Raw genomic sequence first — 20363 nt, forward strand, 5'->3', positions numbered from 1 at the left:
AATCATACCATGGAAGTTTCAATTAATTGTTCTTTTTTTGCCTAGCCTCTGCAGTTTTGTCAGTCATTCGGAGAGTGGTGGGATATAAGCCAGTGGTGGGATAATAATAATAATAATAATAATAATAATAATAATAATAATAATAATAATAATAATAATAATAATAATAATAATAATAATAATAATAATAATATTTTAATTTATAGACCGCCCTTCTCCCGAAGGACTGAGGGCGGTGAACAGCCAGATAAAATATAGATATTTTATAATAATTTAACAACTGGTTCTCTGCCCTAATGACCAGCTGGGTAGACATGGCTTGGTGTTCATATGACCATGTGGGCGTGGCCAACTCAACGTCATTCATGTTGTTGGGTGCTTCGCCTTAGCTGTTACAATGTAATAAGGGTTAACCAGAGAGGCAGTTTCTGTAAGCAGGGCAATAAAGATTAGGCTAGAAACAACACCAGAATGTTTCCTTCCTGCCTTCCTTACAGGATTAGCTCTGTAAAGTAGAAAAAAACAAAATAAGATTTCTTCCAACAACCGGTTCTCCGAACTGCTTAGAAAGTTAACAACTCGTTCTCCCAAATAGATGCGAACTGCCTGAATCCCACCACTGGAACTATCTATCTACATAAATGTGTGTGTGTGTGTGTGTGTGTGTGTGTGTGTGTGTGTGTGTGTGTTTATGTTCCAGCATAACTCTGGAATGCCTCGAGCAATTTCAACCAAACTTGGTACACAGATGCCTTACTCTCTGGAAACAAATACTGTGGGGATAAGACACCCCTAACACCCCTCAGTGTGTGTGTTCTATTAAGATACAGCCTGTTGTGCCTTAAAATGGCTTCTACTGGGCAGTACAGTGGAGTTGCCATGGTAACGGCTTCACAGTACTCCACAAGGGGGCTCCTTCTGGTAAGGGGGAAAGTCCAACATTAGAAATTACTTTTGGTTCAGACATTTTCAACAAGGCTTTGATTATTCTTGAGGAGCATGGATCAGCTAGCAAAACAAAATGGAATCATTTTTCTTGATGCTTCTGGGGCCACATGGAAAACATTTTTAACTAATTTAATTCTTGCCAAAGTCAGGGCTCAGGGTGAAAAATAGAACTTTTTCTTCAGTGGGCGAGAGATATAAGATGATTTCAAAACTTCATGCAACCCTTTGGCTTTTTGGCGTCTTACCTCTATTTTATTTGCTTTCCCCCCCATTCCTTCCCTCTGCCAATGGTTAGGATGAAAGTCTCATCGTACCAGCTGGAAAATGTTGTCCAGAATGTGCTCGAAAACCCTGCTTTGCATTTGGGACCTTATACCAGGTAAACCTTCAGATAAAATGCCACAAAGACGAATTGGATCTGCATTTTTCTTTCTCTGTCACCCTCTACTTGAAATTTTAACTTTTAAAAACAAACAATTGATTGTACTTTCTTCTTGGAAAGTCCGATGAGTTGAAAGGGATCAGAAGAAGTAAGGTATGTTCTGGCAAGACTGAATGGGGCCTATCAACTAATGCAGATAAGACGGTTCTTTAATGAAGTGCAGTAAAGGGCCGCGACTTCAGATTTGCTTCCTAGCTGAGAAGTGTGCATTTGACTAGCACTCTAACCGTGACTTCTGGTGGACATTGGCAGTCAAAATGAAAAGAACACAAGCAGTCCTCGATTTATGACCACATTTGAGGGCCAAATTTCCATTTTCTAAGCAAGACAGTTGTGAAGTGAGTTTAGTTTTGCACCATTTTACAAGGTTTCTTGCCACAATTGTTAAGTGAATCACTGCGCTTGTTAAGTTAGTAACAGTCGTTGGATACGAGATGGGCGGCAAATAAAATTCATAATAGATAGAAAGATAGATAGCCAGATACATAGATAAATGATGATAGAGAGAGAGAGAGAGAGAGAGAGAGAGAGATAATGATATAGAGATAGACAGATAGACAGACAGACAGATAGATAGATAGATAGATTGATAGATACACAGATAGATAATGATGATGATGATAGATAGATAATGATGATAGATAAATAATGATAGAGATAGATAGATAGATAGAGATAGATATAGATAGATAGATAATGATAGAGATAGATAGATAGATAGATAGAGATAGATAGATAGATAGATAATGATAGATAGATAGATAGATAGATGATAGAGAGATAGATAGATAGATAGATACATACATACATACATACATACATACATACATACATACATACACGTTTGTTAAGTGAAATTTTGACCATGGGGATGCTGCAGCAGTCGTAAGTGTGAAAAACGGTCATGGGCCACTTTCTTCAGAGCTGTTGTTAGCGGTCACTAAACGAATGGTTGTAAGTCGAGGACCATGCATCGTTCAAATGATTTTCTTCCTTATGTAGCATGGTGAAGAGTGGAAGAAGGATGCGTGTACCGCCTGCGTATGTGATGCAGGAGAATCCAGGTGCTTTACAAAGAGCTGCCTCCCACTGAATTGTCGGCAGGTAATTCGTACACTTAAAACTTGGAGATTTTCTGGGAAATTTGCCCCCTTCTCAATGTCCTCAATCTTCCACTTGTATCTTCTCAGGAGGAGACCAAAGTGCGGCGCCCTGGGAAATGTTGTGAAGAGTGTGTCCTTTCCGAGGGCAGCTGTGTACACAACGACACCCTCAAGTACCACAGTGACATGTGGCATGATACGGACTGTAACTTCTGCACCTGTGATGGAGGACGGGTTGCTTGTCGGAAGGCAAAGTGTGCCAGAGTGGACTGTGGCCAGGTAAAGAACTCTATGTTTCGCTTATTCGTTAAGGTTTTTTTTTAAGTGGCCTTTTTTATTCAGGCTCCTGGAAACATCGGATACTGAAATGGTTGGTTTTCGGGATGAATAACAGAATAACGGAGTTGACCTTGGAGGTCTTCTAGTCCAGGGGCCCCCAACCTTGGCAACTTTAAGACTTGTGAACTTGAAGTCCACAAGTCTTAAAGTTGCCAAGGTTGGAGACCCCTTGTTGTGTCTTGCCCGCTCTCACAGCAGCCGGGGCCTTCTTATCTGCTCCCGAACACGGAGGAATGTATGCCTCCCATTCCCAATCCTGGCTCCATGCCCAGACAAGCTGAAGAGGAGGGGGCACCTCCCGGCCCCAGCCCTGGCTCCATGCCCAAGCAGGCTGCAGAGGAGGGAGCACCCCCCGGCCCCAGCCCTGGCTCCATGCCCAGGCAAACGGAGCAGCTAGACCCCTCCCCCTCCTCCACAACATGTGAGCCTGAGGAAAGTTTATTTCCAACAGCTGCTGATTGGAGTGACCCTCGCATCAGAAGACTGGATAGGCGGAGGCAACAGAAGGAAGGGAGGGGCAGGCCTTAATGAGTGCTGAGTCATGGAGCCACACCCCATGGCCTATATAAAGGATCTGCTTTCTGGCAGTCTCTGAGTCAGGCAAAGTCGAACTTATCTTGCTGAAGTCACTTTCTGGTCTCCTGCCTGCTCTGAGGACTTTGCTAGGACTTTGGGCAGAGCTGCAGAGGCAAGCCTGATTCGGATTTCCCTGACCCGGCCGTCAGCGGAGGAGTGGGACACGACATCCTGCCCTCAGGTGCTTTGGAGAATAGCAGCCCCTCAATTATTGGAAGACTGCTATCATGTCTCCCCTAGTCCTTCTTTTCATCAGACTAGACCAGTGGTAGTCAACCTGGTCCCTACTGCCCACTAGTGGGCTTTCCAGCTTTCATGGTGGGCAGTAGGGGTTTTGTACGATACTTCGGCCGAAGAGGTTGTAAAAAAAATGCTTTTAAAAGGCTCCTCTGACGATCCCAGCTGAGTTGCCGGATTTTCAGAGGCTTTTCTTTTCTTTTAAAAGCATTTTTTTTCCTTTAAAAGAAAAAAAGCCTCTGATGATCACGTGGCTCGGCTGAAGAGGTTGTAGAAAAAATGCTTTTAAAAGCCTCTGATGATCCCAGCTGAGCCGCGCGATCATCAGAGGCTTTTTTTTACTTTTAAAAGCATTTTTTGACCGAAGAAAAAATGCTTTTAAAAGTAGAAAAAAAAACACCTCTGATGATCGCATGGCTCAGCTGGGCATGGGGGTGGGCAGGGATTTTTGCTACCGGTTCTCCAAACCACCCGCTGCCACCGCTTCCAGATCGGGCGATCCGGTCTGAACTGGGAGCATTTCACCCCTGGATCTGGCCCTGTAAACAGCGAAGGACTGGCCCATGGTGCTTCTGCCAGCGAAAACAGGCTCCCGAGCTCCGTTTTCGGCTGCCACGACCTCCTGCAACCCTCTGCCAGTGAAAACGGAGCCACATGCGGTCTTCCCGAGCTCCGTTTTCACTGGCAGAGGGTTGCAGGAGGCCGTGGCAGCCGAAAATGAAACTCGGAATCCTGTTTTCGCTGGCAGAAGCACTCGGGCCACCACAGGTGCCCCCGACAGGAATGTCATCAAACTGGCCACGCCCATCCTGGTGCCCTGAGGTCTAACACAACTCTGATATGGCCTGCAATGAAATTGAGTTTGACACCCTCCCCTGGAGTATTTCATGGAAGGAGATTGTCCTGTTGAAAAGAGGTGAGACAAGGAAATTGCAACTTCCAGCAGTTACAATTCAATCCAAGAAACTGGATTCTCCACTTTCTCCCATGAGTTGACCTAGTTGTTAGCATTGTGGCATTTCAAGGAGAACTTGTGTGCGGTCTTTGTAGAGCCACAATGATACTTATCTTTTTGGAAGGGAACTTGGTGATGGAATGAGACTGATAAAACAGGATTTTAAAGACTGTGTTACAGGGGGAGAAAAATGACCCGCTCTCCCATCTCTTTTCTCGGCATTATTAAAAGAGCTGATTCTAGGTATCTTATTGTAATGCTCAATTTCTCTGCAGGGTGAAGAATTATCTCATTTACCAGGCAAGTGTTGCCCTGAATGCATTTCAAGAGGGGGTCCCTGTATTTACAAAGAATCTACCAAAGACGTAAGTAGATCACTGATTTAGCAAATAGTAGAGTTGCTAAGTTTTATTTTATAAACAGACTTTATTTTCCTGGGCTCCAAGATCACCGCAGATGGGGACTGCAGCCAAGAAATTAAAAGACACTTGCTCCTGGGGAGGAATGCTATAGCAAAGCTAGATAGCATACAAAAAAGCAGAGACATCACTCTGCCAACAAAAGTGTGTATAGTCAAGGCTATGGTTTTCCCAGTTGCAATGTATGGCTGTGAAGGTTGGACCATAAGAAAGGCTGAGCGCCAAAGAATTGAGACCTTTGAACTCTGGAGCTGGAGAAGACTCCTGCGAGTCCCTTGGACTGCAAGGTGATCCAACCGGTCAGTCCTAGAGGAGATCAACCCTGACTGCTCTTTAGAAGCAGTCAGAAGATGAAGATGAAACTCAAATCCTTTGGCCACCTAATGAGAAGGAAGGGCTCCCTGGAGAAGATCCTAATGCTGGGAATGATGGAGGGCAAAAGAAGAAGGAGACATCAGAGAACGAGGTGGCTGGATGGAGTCAATGAAGCAGTCGGCATGAGCTTAAATGGACTCCAGCGGATGGTAGAGGATAGGAAGTCCTGGAGGAACGTTGTCCATGGGGTCGCGATGGGTCGGACACGACTTTGCAACTAACAACAACAAGAAGAAGAATTATCAAGGTAGATGTTGGTTAGGAAAAAAAATATTCAGGAGCATGGAAGCATGGAATACATATTGGTCAGGGGCCACTGCTTCTTGTGCCATATCCATCATCGGACATTGACGATCATGTTGGCGATCTTATTTTTATCAGCAGCCGCATGAAAAAGTGCTGCTGAGTTTTGCCCTTAGATTTTGAAGCCATGATATTCTTTTTCTGCCTGGACCTCATTTGCCTTTGGCCACTGACATCTCGCAAAATAGTGGTGGGTTTCACATATTCTTACCACTGGTTCGCCCCTGGCCTTCTGCGCATGTGCTTTGCTCACACGCGCACCCTCTCAATTGCCGGTTTGATTGAGTGGTCTTATACTGCTCAATAGACTTTTGCAGCACTTTTTAAATCTTAAATATTTGCTTTGTAGTAATTTGGAACCAATGATTAATGACCTTGGCAGCTGCATTTGTACAACTGAATGCCTACAAACTGTGCAATCGATACAAGGCACACCCACCCCCATGGAATCAATTTTGTTTAAATTACAATGTTCACGCCGGCGTTTCCTTTCCAACTGTACAAATGAGGACAACTTAGTTATCTGCAGAGGTGGGTGTCACATACTAAAGCAACTGGTTTGCCCATCATCAGAAATGTGAGCGTGCGTGCTGTCTGCACACGCGTGTGGTGTGACAAAACACGACAGTTCGCTTGCGCTCGCTATCCACATATGCATGCAACATCAAACAACATGGCAATTCGCTCATGCGTGCTGTCCACATGTGTGTGTGACATCAAAAAAAACAGCAATATAGGACGGGATTGTGCTTGAGCAGGTAGACTGGGCCCACCTGCAGATCACCACTACCAGTTCATCCGAACCGGTCTGAACCGGCTGAATACGACTGTCGTGTCCCACTCCTCCGCTGACGGCCGGGTCAGGGAAATCCGAATCAGCTGCAGCTCTGCCAAAGTCCTAGCAAAGTCCTCAGAGCAGGCAGGAGACCAGTAAGTGACTTCAGCAAGATAAGTTCGACTTTGCCTGACTCAGAGACTGCCAGAAAGCAGATCCTTTATATCTGCAGAGGTGGCTCCATGACTCAGCACTCATTAAGGCCTGCCCCTCCCTTCCTTCTGTTGCCTCCGCCTATCCAGTCTTCTGATGCGAGGGTCACTCCAATCAGCAGCTGTTGGAAGTAAACTTTCCTCAGGCTCACATGCTGTGGAGGAGGGGGAGGGGCCTAGCTGCTCCGTTTGCCTGGGCATGGAGCCAGGGCTGGGACGGGAGGTGCCCCTCCTCTGCAGCCTGCTTGGGCATGGAGCCAGGGCTGGGACCGGGAGGTGCCCCCTCCTCTTCAGCTTGTCTGGGCATGGAGCCAGGACTGGGGCCGGGAGGCATACATTCCTCCGTGTTCGGGAGCAGATAAGCAGACCCCGGCTGCGGTGAGAGCGGACAAGACACAACAATGACCTCTGGCTATCTGTCACTTGGATGTATGCGACTGTTTTTAAGACCTGGAGATTTGCAGACAGATGTAATAGTACGGCTAAGCAGGTTTCATCCATAAGTATGTACTCTCTCTTTTGGAGAGCACAGGGATTGTGTTTGTTGTGCGATGCTGTTTTACAATCCTGTACTAGCAGCGTGAAGCAGGCAGATTCTGCTTCTCCAGGAGAGCAAGTAAATGATTTTAAATGCTGGACTTAGCGGCCTGGGAGGAGCAAAACCTACAATTCTACCAATGTGATTAGTTTCATTCTGTGAAATCTGCTATATATAAAAGCGAAATCCACTCACTCAATATGAAATCTCCAGAACCGTAAAGCCTACAAACTTGAAATTTGGCACGCAAGTTCCTCTTGGCTTCTAGGTGCTCGCTAAGAAAGGATTTTTTGAAATGATCACCAAATCATTAGTATTTCATATACAGTATATTCATACGCTCTGATGCTAAGGAGTTAGACGTTCTACTCCCTCTCCCCACCTGAAAAGAACTCTGTTCCAACTGCCAGTTGCCTCACATTCCGTTACCTCAGTTCAAACTGACAAACATTCCACTCCTTCACTCGGGCGGTCTGGGGCTCGTTACACTACTAAACGTTGTTACCTCACCAAAATGTCTACGCCTTCCACCTATGGAACTGCTTCTGGATTCAAGGTGACGGGAGAGATATTCCCTTATGTGTTTCAATCACCGACCACCACTGAGCCAACCAATTGTGAACCAAATTTTCTCCTGCATAATGTCCCAGCCTCAAATCACTCCTTACACTGATCTCCTCAGTTCAGACGAATCTGTTCCTTCTACTGTAACACCAGTTAAAGGGAAAAGACTGTCTTTCCACTGCCCAGAAGTACAACGGATACTTCCAAATGACATCTTTGGAGCCAGAGAGGTGAAGGAGGGAAATTTTAGGCCAACATTCAAAGTGGAGGGGCAGGTCTACCACAGGATAGGGGGTGTCATGGCGGGGCCTCAGCAGCAGCTTTCATTTCTCCAGATAATACTTTGTTGGTGATGATGACAACAAGAGTCTGCCAAGACCATGGGGATGCTACAATGGTCATAAGTGTGAAAAATGGTCATAAGTAGCAAAGCACTTTATAGATAGCCCAGAAGAAGAAAATATCCTTGAAGTGTAAATGATGCAGACTGAGTGGGCTGAGATTATTAAATTTCCTAACTTGACTGGGCCTTGTTCTGTGTTTGTGGTTCACAGGGTGGTGCGAAGAAGAACTCCAGGCTGTGTGCACACAGCCTACGGATAGTCCTCAATTTACAACGGTTGGTTTAGTGACCGTTCAAAGTTACAATGGCACTGAAAAAAAAAATGACACACACACACACACTCGAGGTCAAACACAACCCTGATGGGGCCCTCAATTAAATTGAGTTTGACACCCCTGCCTTAGATGATTCCTCTAAGAGCAGGTAAAAGTTTCCCGTATCCAGTTGTATCTGATTCAAGGACATGGTGCTCCTGTCTGTTTCTTAGCCGAGGGAATCAGCATTGTCCGAAGACATTTCTGTGGTCATGTGGCCAGGATGGCTATATGCCGAGGAACATGGAATGCTGTTATTTTCCTACCGAAGTGGTACCTATTTATCTACTCACATTTGCATGCTTTCGAACTGCTGGGTGGGCAGAGGCTGAGGCAAGACGCTCGGGTGTCGAACCCGGGCTGTCAGCTTTCCAGCTAACAAGCTCAGCGTCTTTAACCGCTGAGCCATCCCAGCCCCATTTCAGAGGACAACGCAATTTTTTCTCAGCACAGCCAAGCTGATTTCCTTATGCCTAACATGAGGCTTGAAATACGGCAAGAGAATTGCTGTATTTCCACAGTGTCTCCATCCATTAAGCGTCTCCTGTTCCCAGCTCAACGTAAAGACCTCGAGAGGCCTTTCAGAGTTGTGGAACCTCTTCGAAAGGCAAGGTCACAGCTATCTACAAAGAATGGCAACATGCACAACACAATGTGTCAGGACCTTGGACAGATCACGATGGTAAGCACTGGCTACTCGAAACTCAAAAAGCAGTTGACTCAGCAACACTCAGAAACTTTCTAAGAGCTTCTAGGGGACTCATTGTAACTCCTAAAGGACAATCAGCCGATGATTGACAGCTACTGATGTGGGGGCTAACTACATGAGAAGAAACAACAGAAGAGAATATTTGCAATTCAGGATTGAACTGTGGGGTCTTTGATGCTCTCTGAGCTAGATTGTTTCCTTGCTGCTGTGACCGTCAGCAGCCTACGGAGCTGGCAACGGAATCAGACAGTGATGAGGCTGAGGTGAGGCCAGGGCCATCGGGAAGTGAGGTGCGGACTCCAGAGCCTCCAGAGACTGATAGTAGTGAGGCAGAGGAACAAGAGGAGCCTGTTCTTAATGCACGCATGAGAAGAGCTGCCAGAAGGCAAGAGCAGCTCAAGCAGAGAGGACCACTCAGGAGTAGGGCCAAGAGATGATTGGCCCCTCCCATAAGGCTTAAAACAGACCAGCACCGGTGTTTCAGGTTTGCCGGAAAACAACGTTGTAGCTGCGTTCTCTGCTTCTTGTAGGTCTTTGTTTTTGTGGCTTCTGGACATTTGCCAGGAAGGGCCTTTGGCAGTTTGCCTGATTGGACTAAGGTTTGTGAGATAACTGAGGAATTTGTGTTGGGAGGCATTTGTTTTACTTTGAGTTGAACGACGCTGGGAATGAAGTAATTCCCAGCTGTTCGAATCAAGTTTGTTTTTTCACAGACTAAGTTTATTACTACCTACTTGGGCCTGGGTCACAACACTTGCAGACGTTTCATTACCAAACTAGGTAACATCACCAGTGATGGCATGAAGTTGCCACCAAAACCTATGCATCTTAAAGAGCCAGGGCAGTCTTGGAGGAGTGAGCATCAACACGCCAGGTGACCATTCAGCTTTCTTTGGCTGCGCTAACCCAAGATGTTCAGCTTAAACTGATCTATTGTCAATGCAGTTTTAGGCTGCAACAGTAGAGGGATAATATCAAGGTCATGTGAAGTTCTAGTCATACCATTTTATACTGCAATGGTAAGACCACACTTGGAATACCACCTACAGTTCTGGTCACCACGATAACAAAAAAAGATGTTGAGACTCTAGAAAGAGTGCAGAGTAGAGCAACAAAGATGATTAGGGAACTGGAGGCTGAAACATATAAAGAACAGTTGCTGGAATTAGGTATGTGTAGTCTAACAAAAAAAAAAGAACTAGGGGTGATATGCTAGCAGTCTTTCAATATTTGAGAGGCTGTCACACGGAAGTCTAACAGGGACGTGATGGCTCAGTGGCTAAGACACTGAGCTTGTCGATTGACAGGTCGGTAGTTCAGCGGTTCGAATCCCTAGTGCCGTGTAACGGAGTGAGCTCCCGTTACTTGTCCCGGCTTCTGCCAACCTAGCCGTTCGAAAGCACATAAAAATGCAAGTAGAAAAATAGGGACATTTTTGGTGGGAAGGTAACGGCGTTCCATGCCCCTTTGGCGTTTACTCATGCCAGCCACATGCCAGCCGGAGATGTCTTCGGACAGTGGTGGCTCTTCGGCTTTGAAATGGAGATGAGCCCTGCCCCCTAGAGTCAGGAACAACTAGCACGTATCTGCAAGGGGAACCTTCACACCCAGCAGTCTGGGAAGAACACCTTGCCTTTAGAAGTTGTGGGTACCCCATCACTGGAGGTTTTTAAGAAGAAACTGGACAGTCACTTGTCTGAAATGGTATAGGATCTCCTGCTTGAGCACGGGGCTGGACTAGAAGACCTCCAAGGTCCCTTCCAGCTCTATTCTGATTCTGATTCTTTTGGCTCTTCAATTGGATGCTGTTTACTCGTTGCAGTTCAACTGTTGGAAGAGAACTCTAAACAGAGAACAAACATGGCACAGTGGATTCACGAACATGGCTTTATTGTTTAAAAAAGTTATTTAAATAGTTTGTATGCCAAATTTCATGAGAAAAGAACGAAGCATGCTTGCATAGGCCTGTATGTGCAAGGAGAGACATACCCACCCATAAAGCAAAAGCATTCGGAGGTTCCGGTACAGTTTGGTGAAACATACACTGAGATCCCCAAATCAGCCACGACATTGGGCCAACTGCCATTGCTCAGCATGATCTACTTTGCAGGGTGTGTTCTGTCCTCCTCGCCTCAGTCCGAGCGATGGCTTAACTAGCCTGCACTATCAGCTCTGGCAGCAAACTAGCGAGCGTCTGCCAAGTGTCTCTGTTATCTCCCTTGATGCTGATGAGTCAACAAACAGTACTTCAGCTCTAGTCAAGCAGTTGATTTGCCTGTTACGAAGAGGCATAGCACCCCTTGCTGCTTTTATATCCTGTGGGGTGTGGCTCCATGACTCAGCACTTCCTAGGCCTGCCCCACCCCTGCTTCTGTTGTTCCCGCCTCTCCTGCCTATGAAATCTAGGGTCCAGCCAGGCCTGATTGCCATCAGCTGGGTCTGGAGGCGTGGTGTGGCGGGAAGAGTCAGGGAACGGAGGCCTTATTATCTCCTCCCCCTGGCCTGCCTTTGGCTCCTGGAGCTGAGCCAGGGAAGCCGGTGCTCCCGAGGTAAGTCCTGATGGCCCTTCCCCCTCACTTTCCAAGTCACTTTCTGGCAGGGGGCCCGGCTCGGGGGGCGCAGACACAACAGGCTGGTTGTGAGGATCTTTAAAAAAAAGAAGGAAAAAAAAGAACATATATGCTGCTGAGAGAGCTGAATAATAGTCAATAGAATTGGAAAACTGTGATATATCCCAGCCTTTATTGTTTTTTTTTCTCATGCAGAGTGGTGAAAAATGGAAGGAAGGCCTGTGCCGTGAATGCGAATGTTTGGACTCCAAAATAAACTGCTATTCTCGGTCTTGTCCGACATGTCCCCCAGGAAGTGTGGCTGTTGCCGTGCAGGGGGAGTGTTGCCCTCAATGCAAGCCAGGTATTTGCAAAAGAGTGGTTTTGCTGTTCAGATGTCTAGTCTTAACCCTGTTTAATTCTCTTAATTTTCCAACCTTGGCAACTTTTAAGACCTGTGGACTTCAACTCCCAGAATTCCCCACTCAAGAAAATTTAAAGAGACGTGTCCAGGAGGATCCCGAAACTCAGGCTTGACTTCAAGGAGATGTAATCCAGTTCTTGTGATGGAATCTAAAGATGATGGAGAAATGGGTGGGGGGAATATCGACAGTACCGTGTTTTCCCGAAAATACGATCTATCCCGAAAGTAAATCCTGGCTTGATTTTTTACACATCTACCCAATATAAGTCCTACCCCCCCCCCAAAATAAACCCTAATTAAAACCCCACCCATTCCATGGTGCACAGGTGAAAATTAAGCGAGGGTGGGGAGGGGGAGGGTAGAGCCAGTGGTGAAATCTAAATTTCTTTCCTACCGGTTCTGCGGGCGTGGCTTGGTGGGCGTGGCTTGGTGGGGTGATGTGACTGGGTGGGCGTGGCTACGTAACCATGTGACTGGGGGCTGAAAAGACAGAAACTCACTAACAATATCCTGCTGGAGCAGGGTTGGACTAGATGACCTCCAGGTCCCTGCCAGCCCTGGATTATCCTCTGAAGCTGCATCTAGTGCTAGATTTGTAGTCCTTCCTTCCTCTCCTTTTTTTTTCTTTCCTTCCTTCCTTCCTTCCTTTCCTCCCTCCCTCCCTCCCTTCTTTCTTTCTTTCTTTCTTTCTTTCTTTCTTTCTTTCTTTCTTTCTTTCTCTCTCTCTCTCTCTCTCTCTCTTTCAAAAACACCCCCCCCGTTCCCCCCCGTTTTTGGCCTAGGAGGCTTCAGGGAAGCCTGCTGGGAGCAAAAATGGACCCCCACCCCCTCCACCTCTATAAAAAAAAAAGGTTCCGACTGTGATCCTGGGAGCCTTTTTAAAAACCTTTTAAAAGCATTTTTTTACTACTCGAGCGAATAGGTAGTAAAAATGCTTTAAAAAATTTTTTTTAAAAAAGACTCCAATGATCGCGTGGCACAGCTGTGATCGTTGGAGCTTTTTTTTCTTTTTTTTTTACTTTTTTAAAGCATTTCTTACTACCTATTTGCCTGAGCCGGTAGTAAAAAAATTCCTAAAAAGTTTTATATATATATATATATATATATATATATATATATATATATATATATATATATATATATATATATTCTCCAACCATCAGCTGAGCAATGCAAGATTATCAGAACTTTTTTTTTTAATCTTTTAAAGCATTTTTAAAACCAGGAAGTAACGGCAACTGGGCGGGTGAGTGAAACCTTGCGCCAGGATCACTACTGGTTCTCCAAACCACGTGCCACGATCGCTACCGGATCAGGCGATCCGGTCTGAACCGGGAGCATTTCACCCCTGGGTAGAGCTGCCCTACCTTCGGACAGTTGCAGCCAGGCCTCGCACACCGCGACACCTGCCTTGCCGGCCCATTTCTTCTGCAGCTGGCAAGGCTGGCAAGGCTTTCCTGAAGGCCACTGCAGCCGATAGCAGAGCACCGGATTGATTCAGAGCTCTCTTATTGGCTACAGAGGCCTTCAGGAAACCCTTGCCGGCCGCAGAAAAACTTCCCGAAGGCTGCTGACAGTGAAAAGGAGGGCGGAGGCAACGCATGCAAGTGAGGTGAGTCAGCGGATGACATCCTCCTCCCCCCCGCACAAAAATAAGACTTGGTGCCTTTTTTGGTGGCGAAACATATATAAGACGGAGTCTTATTTCTGGGGAAACACGGTAGGACTGCGGCTTCCCAGGAAGGAGGCACACAAGGAATTTGTCTTCAGTGCAAAAATTTGTCTCAGTGTACATATAAGCAACAAGTGATAAATCATGATCATAATCATCATAAAAGGTAAAAGTAAAGGTTCCCCTTGCACATATGTGCTAGTCGTTCCCGACTCTAGGGGAATCTCCGTTTCAAAGCCAAAGAGCCAGCGCTGTCCGAAGACGTCTCCGTGGTCATGTGGCCGGCATGACTCAGTGCCAAAGGCGCACGGAACGCTGTTACCTTCCTACCAAAGATGGCCTCTATTTTTCTACTTGCATTTTTTATGTGCTTTCGAACTGCTAGGTTGTCAGAAGCTGGGACAAGTAACGGGAGCTCACCCCGTTACGCGGCACTAGCGATTTGAACCGCCGAACTGCCGATCTTTCGATCAACAAGCTCAGCGTCGTACCCACTGAACCACCATGTCCCTTACCGTAATCATCATACAATCACCATCAATTCCAAGGGTGGGCTCTAACCTGGTGGAGAAGAGGCTTTGCTTGTCCTTTTTTATTGCCGGGCAGCAAAAGCATCCTTCTACCTGAGCAGGTGAGTCCACCGTGCACTTCCTCACCCCAAATGAAGTTGTCTCATTTTCATGATAGGTCACTGCCACTCTGACTGCTTGACCTGTACCCGGGCGTTTGATCACTGCGATGCCTGCCGAGAGTCCACCAAGTTTCTCCTGAATGGGCGTTGCGTTGACAGCTGTGGGGTTGGCTTCTATCCAGACGCTGGCCTTTGCGTAGGTAAGATTACCCTCCAGCTTGCTGAGTGATATTGAAGCTTCTTGCTCTGTAGGTGATGCTGAGACGTTTCAGAAGATGCCCGCGGCTTATGGGTGTTAAAGGAGATAAAATTATTCTGATGATTTGTGTCTTACTAAAATACCCTTTCATTGCTCTGTTTCTCCTCTAAGGGAGTTCCCCCAAGGCAGTTCAAAACAATAAAAATAGCAATACATAGAGAACAGAGGTGACATTCAGCCGGTTTGGACCAGTTCGGGCAAACCGGTAGTGGAAATTTTGAGTAGTCCGGAGAACCGGCAAATACCACCTCTTGCTGGCTCTGCCCTCGCCGTTCCCTGTCCTATATTCCCTTGTTTTTTAGCTCAGCTGATTCACGCAACAGAGCTGTTGCTGTGCCACGGCAGAGCTAAAGAACAGCTCAGCTCACCAGTGCTGAGGGCGGTCTTTGAGTGCTGTGTGCGCACTCAAAGCGCATTCTCATAGAACTGGTAGGAAAAGATTTGGAATCCCGCCACTGATAGAAAAGATAGCAATACATTGAGACTCTAGAAAAAGTGTAGAGAAGAGCAACCAGGATGATTAGGGGAGTGGAGACTAAAACAGATGAAGAACAATTACAGGAACTGGGCATGGCTAGTCTAGTGAAGAGAAGGACCAGGGGAGACATGATAGCAGAATTCCAATATTTGAGGTACTGCCACAGAGAGGGGAGGGTTCAAGCTACAGTGGTTCCCTCCAAATAAGACATCCCCTGATAATAAGCCCAATCGGGCTTTTGAGCGCATGCCAATAAGGCCAAGCGCTTATTTCAGGGTTCAAGAAAATATAAGACAGGGTCTTATTTTCAGGGAAACATGATATTTTCCAAAGCACCTGAAGGCCAGACAAGGAATAATATTCTTGAGAGACTGCTTAAGGAAGAAAGACATTTTAGAAGAACCCTTGGTGAATATTGGAAGATGGAACGTTGTTTTGATATTGATTGATGAAGGTTGGATATTAAAAACTATGTACTTTATTCAAGAACAAACGCTAACTCAATCGGAAATTTCTGAGAACTCTAGGAGTGAAATGGTCTGATATATAATGGATTGGAAGAAAAGTATCTTCTTTGTCTCTGGAAGGGGAGTGGAGGTTTTAAGGAGTGATTATGGATTATAATTTGTGCTATATTTTAATTTTTGTTGTTAGTTTTATACCCTGTATTCGGTTCTGGGAAGTCCCGGGGGGTGGGGGGAGGAAGGGGAAGGGAGGGGGAGGGGGGATGAGGGTAGAAAATGGATTGATAGTTAATGTACAAAGATGATTGAAGATGTATAATTAATGTAAGATCGGAGCTGCCTGGCTACCACTTCAGAATGATGGGAAAGAAGGAAGTAGAAGAGAGAAGGAGGTAGGAAAGAGAAGAGGAGGAAGAGGAAAGGAAGGAAGAGGGATAGAAGAGGGAGAAGAAAGGAGTAGGGAGGAAGGAGGAGAGGGTGTAGATAAGAGAGGGGGAGGATGGTTGTGGAAAGTAGAAGAAGGTAGAGAAGGAGAGTAAAAGGAAGGGGGTGGTGACCGGGCAGATCCGATTAATTGTATATGATGGTACATTAAATATGTTATTGGATATGTTATTGGATAAGAATGTTAAAATAAAACTTTAAAAAAAAAAAGAATAATGGATGGAAACTGATCAAGGAGAGATTCAACCTGGAAATAAGGAGAACTTTTATGACAGGATGAGTAATCAACCAATGGAACAGCTTGTCTTTGGAAGTTGTGGGAGCTTCGTCTTTGGAAGCTTTCAAGGGCCTCTGGTGGCTCAGACTGCTAAGACAGTCTGTTATTAACACAGCTGCTTGCAATTACTGCAGGTTCAAGTCCCACCAGGCCCAAGGTTGACTCAGCCTTCCATCCTTTATAAGGGAGGTAAAATGAGGACCCAGATTGTTGGGGGCAATAAGTTGACTTTGTATATAATATACAAAATGGATGAAGACTATTGCTTAACATAGTGTAAGCCGCCCTGAGTCTTCGGAGAAGGGCGGGGTATAAATGCAAACAAAAAAAAAAAAAGAAGAAGAAGAAACTGGGCTGCCGTTTGTCAGAAATGGTGTAGAGTCTCCTGCTTGGGCGGTGGGTTGGTCTAGATGACCTACTAGGTCCCTTCCAACTCTGTTGACCTGTTAAAAAGAATATTAAATTCCCAGAATAAAATATTTAAAACAAACAGGATAAGCAGGAAGATTAATCCTCACAAAAGCCTAATGGAATGGCAGCAATAACTGATTGTCTGATTTCAGTTAAATTAGATCAATGTTTATTGTAGTCATATAGGCCAGTGTACTGTACCAATCTTCAATATACACTTGGCTTGTCAGCAATAAATTACCTTTTTTTTTTTTTTTACTGGTGCTAATACTTGGGGGATGTTTGAAATCCCTGATCAGCAACTGGAAAGCTGCCTCATGGATCCCAAACATCTGACTCAAAATAAAATGAAATCCGACTCAGTTTTGATTGTAAAAAACTACAAAAAAACTAATCTTCTCTTTGTTTTGTTTTGTTTTTTTCTTCCCCACCTCGGGCAGCTTGTAAAGAGACATGCTCAACTTGCACTAATAAATTTGGATGTACTTCCTGCCAAGCTTCGCTGCATTTGAAGGATGCCCGGTGCGTGACGTCATGTGGGGAAGGGTTTTTCCCGGGACCTCTCCAATGCACAGGTAAGAAATACCTGCGTTAGGTAATCTGAACTCTACCCGTCTCTGAACGGAAACATGAGATCAAGGAGAGGTTGAATAACAATGAATGAAATTGCAAGAAAAGATAATGCAAAAGTCCACATGCTTCCTTATTGAAGTCTTAGCTCAATACTCAGTGATGGAACTCCTATATCTGGCTTGACATAAAGTGGTTAATAGAACCATGCTATCGCATCTGTACCTTCTCCTAAATTCTCTTTAGCTAGAATAGTATAAAATGGTGCAGTGTAGTGTAGTGTAGTGTAGTGTATTATTGTGTAGAGTAGTGTAGTGTAGAGTTGAGTTGAGTAGAGTAGAGTAGGATAGGAATAGGATAGGAATAGGAATAGGAGTACGTTTCCCTGAAAATAAGACCTCCCTGGATAATAAGCCCAATTGGGCTTTTAAGTGCATGGGCTAAAATAAGCTCTCCCCTGAAAATAAGCCCTCCCCCAAAAATAAGCCCTCCCCCGAAAATATTTAACCGCATGTGCCATTTCCCTGCCATTTCCTCTGGTTAAGGTTAGGGAGACAGAGCTGGAAATCGGGTAAGACGGCAAGCGGAGTCCCGTCTTGCTTCACGCACCCCAAAATAATAAGACCTCCCCGAAAATAAGGCCAAGCGCTTATTTCAGGGTTCAAAAAATATATATATATGTAGGAGAGGGTCTTATTTTTGGGGAAACACAATAGGAATAGGAATAGATACAGAAACGGAAACAGAAACAGAAATAGAAATAGAAATAGAAGTAGAATACTTTATTGGCCAAGTGTGATAGGCACACAAGGAATTTGTCTCCAGTGCATAAGCTCTTGGTGCAGGGCTGGGTTCTACTTACTTTTACTACCGGTTTGCATCGTGCCCATGCACCTGCCTGCTCTCCGCTCAAGCGCGCACTTCTGCACATGCACAAATCACTTTTGATGACGTTTGGGTCAGTGGGCAGAGCCTTCCGCCAGTTTTACTACCGGTTCTATAGAACTGGTCCGAACCGGGGGCAACCCACCACTGTCTGAGTGTACATGCAAAACAACCCAGTAATAATGATCATAATTATGACACCAATAAGAGAAGGTAGTGAACAGATGAGAAGGATAAAAGTAATACAGCCATACTACATGGGTAAATATAGTTAGACAAAAAACAATACTGTGAGAATTAGCTGTTCAGTAGAATAATGGCACAAGGAAAAAAAATTGTCTTTATGTTGAGTTGTTTCGGCATGCAGTGCCCCGTAACAGCGTCCCAAGGGGATGAAAAGAAAATTAATTAGTTAATTTAGATGGGGAGAAAAAAAACTTAATTCGTCCTAAACCGAGTTCCATCAAAGGAAAGAAACTTTTTTTTTTATTAAAAAAGTTTTACAAAGATTTGCCCCTCCTTCCCCCTCCTCCCTCCCCAGCCTCCCCTCTTCCCCCCTCCCTCCCTCTCCCAAACCCCCTCCCTCCCAGGACTTCCTGGAACAAAATACAGGGTATTAAATCTAACAATCATAAGCTGAAACCCTGATCAAACCCGCGCTAGCCTCTTCAAAATTATTCGAAAGCTATCGAGTGCTGCTAAAAACCAGCCAGGAGACAAAGAGAGCGTAGGTGGGTAGGTGTCGAGAGACCCTGCTCCATTCATCATTTCATTTCCCACCAGCCAGTTTTTATCAACCTTGCTAAAAGATTAGATTTGGTCTCCTTGCATTCAAACGGTGGACTCGCCGTGGCCTTTTCGCTGGAGTGACCCGAATTCTTTTGGCCTGAGTTTGCAAAAAAGCTTGCAAAAGCTTGAACGGGCATAACTCATTTTCACCGGAGGCGTCTGGCATCTTAGGAATGTCAAAATAGGTTTTGGCAAGGGGTAAGGGGAGAGGAGGGGAGATAAAAAGACGCAGAGGTTTAAACCTGGACACCACGGGAGTGGAGATAGAAAGCAGAACAGAAAACAGTCGAAGCTCAATTTCAAGTCAAATTCAGATTTGCTCGTTTTAATATCGTGCGTGATATCGTCTCATGTTTGTCAACTCTCTTTTTAATCATGAAACACGGCAGTTCAAAAGAGAAAAAGCAACACAAACTAACCAAATGAATGAAAGAAAGAAAAAATAGAAAGGGCAAAAAGGAACAAGAAAAAAGCAAGGAAAGTAGAAAAAAAATAGGACTACGTTAAAAAAAAAGAAATATAAAGAAATGATTTCCTCCTTCATCACAAGTATAAATTTTAGTAACCTAACACTTTCTCCTAAAATACGACAAATAATCTCCCGTCTATAAATAAATCCTTAAGGCCTCATCATTGTTCAGTCCTGATACCAAAAATCCATTAAGCACTTGTTAAGAGATTACAATGTATCTGCTTTAATCTTGATCAAATAAAACAACTTTATATTCCCTTCCCTTTTAACAATCTTGATCTTTAATCCTTCAAAAATATTAGAAGTTGATTTCTTTTTATTTTTCGTTTGTCCATTCTCAAAAAAATTTTTTTTTTCCAAATCTTTAACAAAGTGTCCTTTGTAAATCCAATCAAGGAAAGTTATCCAGATCAATCCCTTGGTTTATCTAAAGGTTTATCCCTTTAAATTATCATCCCAAATTCATCCCAATTTGTCTACAAACTTTTAGTAAACAATTTGGGATGAACAACTACAGACTTTTAGCTATACAATTTGGGATGAAGACCCTTTGAATAGGGTGGGAGTAGGAATGGATTTCTAGAGGAAGAAATTGCAGACTAAAGGAGCCAGGAGCACCAGTCAGGTGACCCTGACGACACAGATAAACCTCCAGGTGCTTCAACGACCCTCTAAAAGGATGCAAAGGACCAGCTGTCTGCAAGGAATATAAATCCTTCCATTCCTGTCAGAGCTGAAGAAGCTTCTTGGATGAGAATCAAAACTTTTTCAAAAAAACAACAAGAAAGTCCAGTTGCCTCCTGAAAAAAGCACCTTTTGGGATAAATGAAAGATTGTAAATTGGGAACTACCTATAAGACTTCTGCAAAATATTCTGTGTTGAATA

The 20363-nt window shown here is 44.8% G+C and overlaps 1 protein-coding gene across 1 annotated transcript in view; it reads left to right on the forward strand.

Annotated features, from left to right (window-relative positions):
• The window catches only part of FRAS1 (Fraser extracellular matrix complex subunit 1), a 548508-nt gene that overhangs the window by 210374 nt on the left and 317771 nt on the right, over nt 1–20363 (forward strand). Inside the window, exons 7-13 of the mRNA XM_058193082.1 lie at nt 1244–1327; nt 2393–2494; nt 2581–2772; nt 4876–4965; nt 11918–12065; nt 14485–14628; nt 17202–17336. Coding sequence (XP_058049065.1) covers nt 1244–1327; nt 2393–2494; nt 2581–2772; nt 4876–4965; nt 11918–12065; nt 14485–14628; nt 17202–17336 — 895 coding nt within the window. The remainder of the gene's footprint in view (nt 1–1243; nt 1328–2392; nt 2495–2580; nt 2773–4875; nt 4966–11917; nt 12066–14484; nt 14629–17201; nt 17337–20363) is intronic.

Source organism: Ahaetulla prasina, chromosome 8 (assembly GCF_028640845.1).
Source record: "Ahaetulla prasina isolate Xishuangbanna chromosome 8, ASM2864084v1, whole genome shotgun sequence".
In the NCBI taxonomy this organism is placed as follows: Eukaryota; Metazoa; Chordata; class Lepidosauria; order Squamata; family Colubridae; genus Ahaetulla; species Ahaetulla prasina.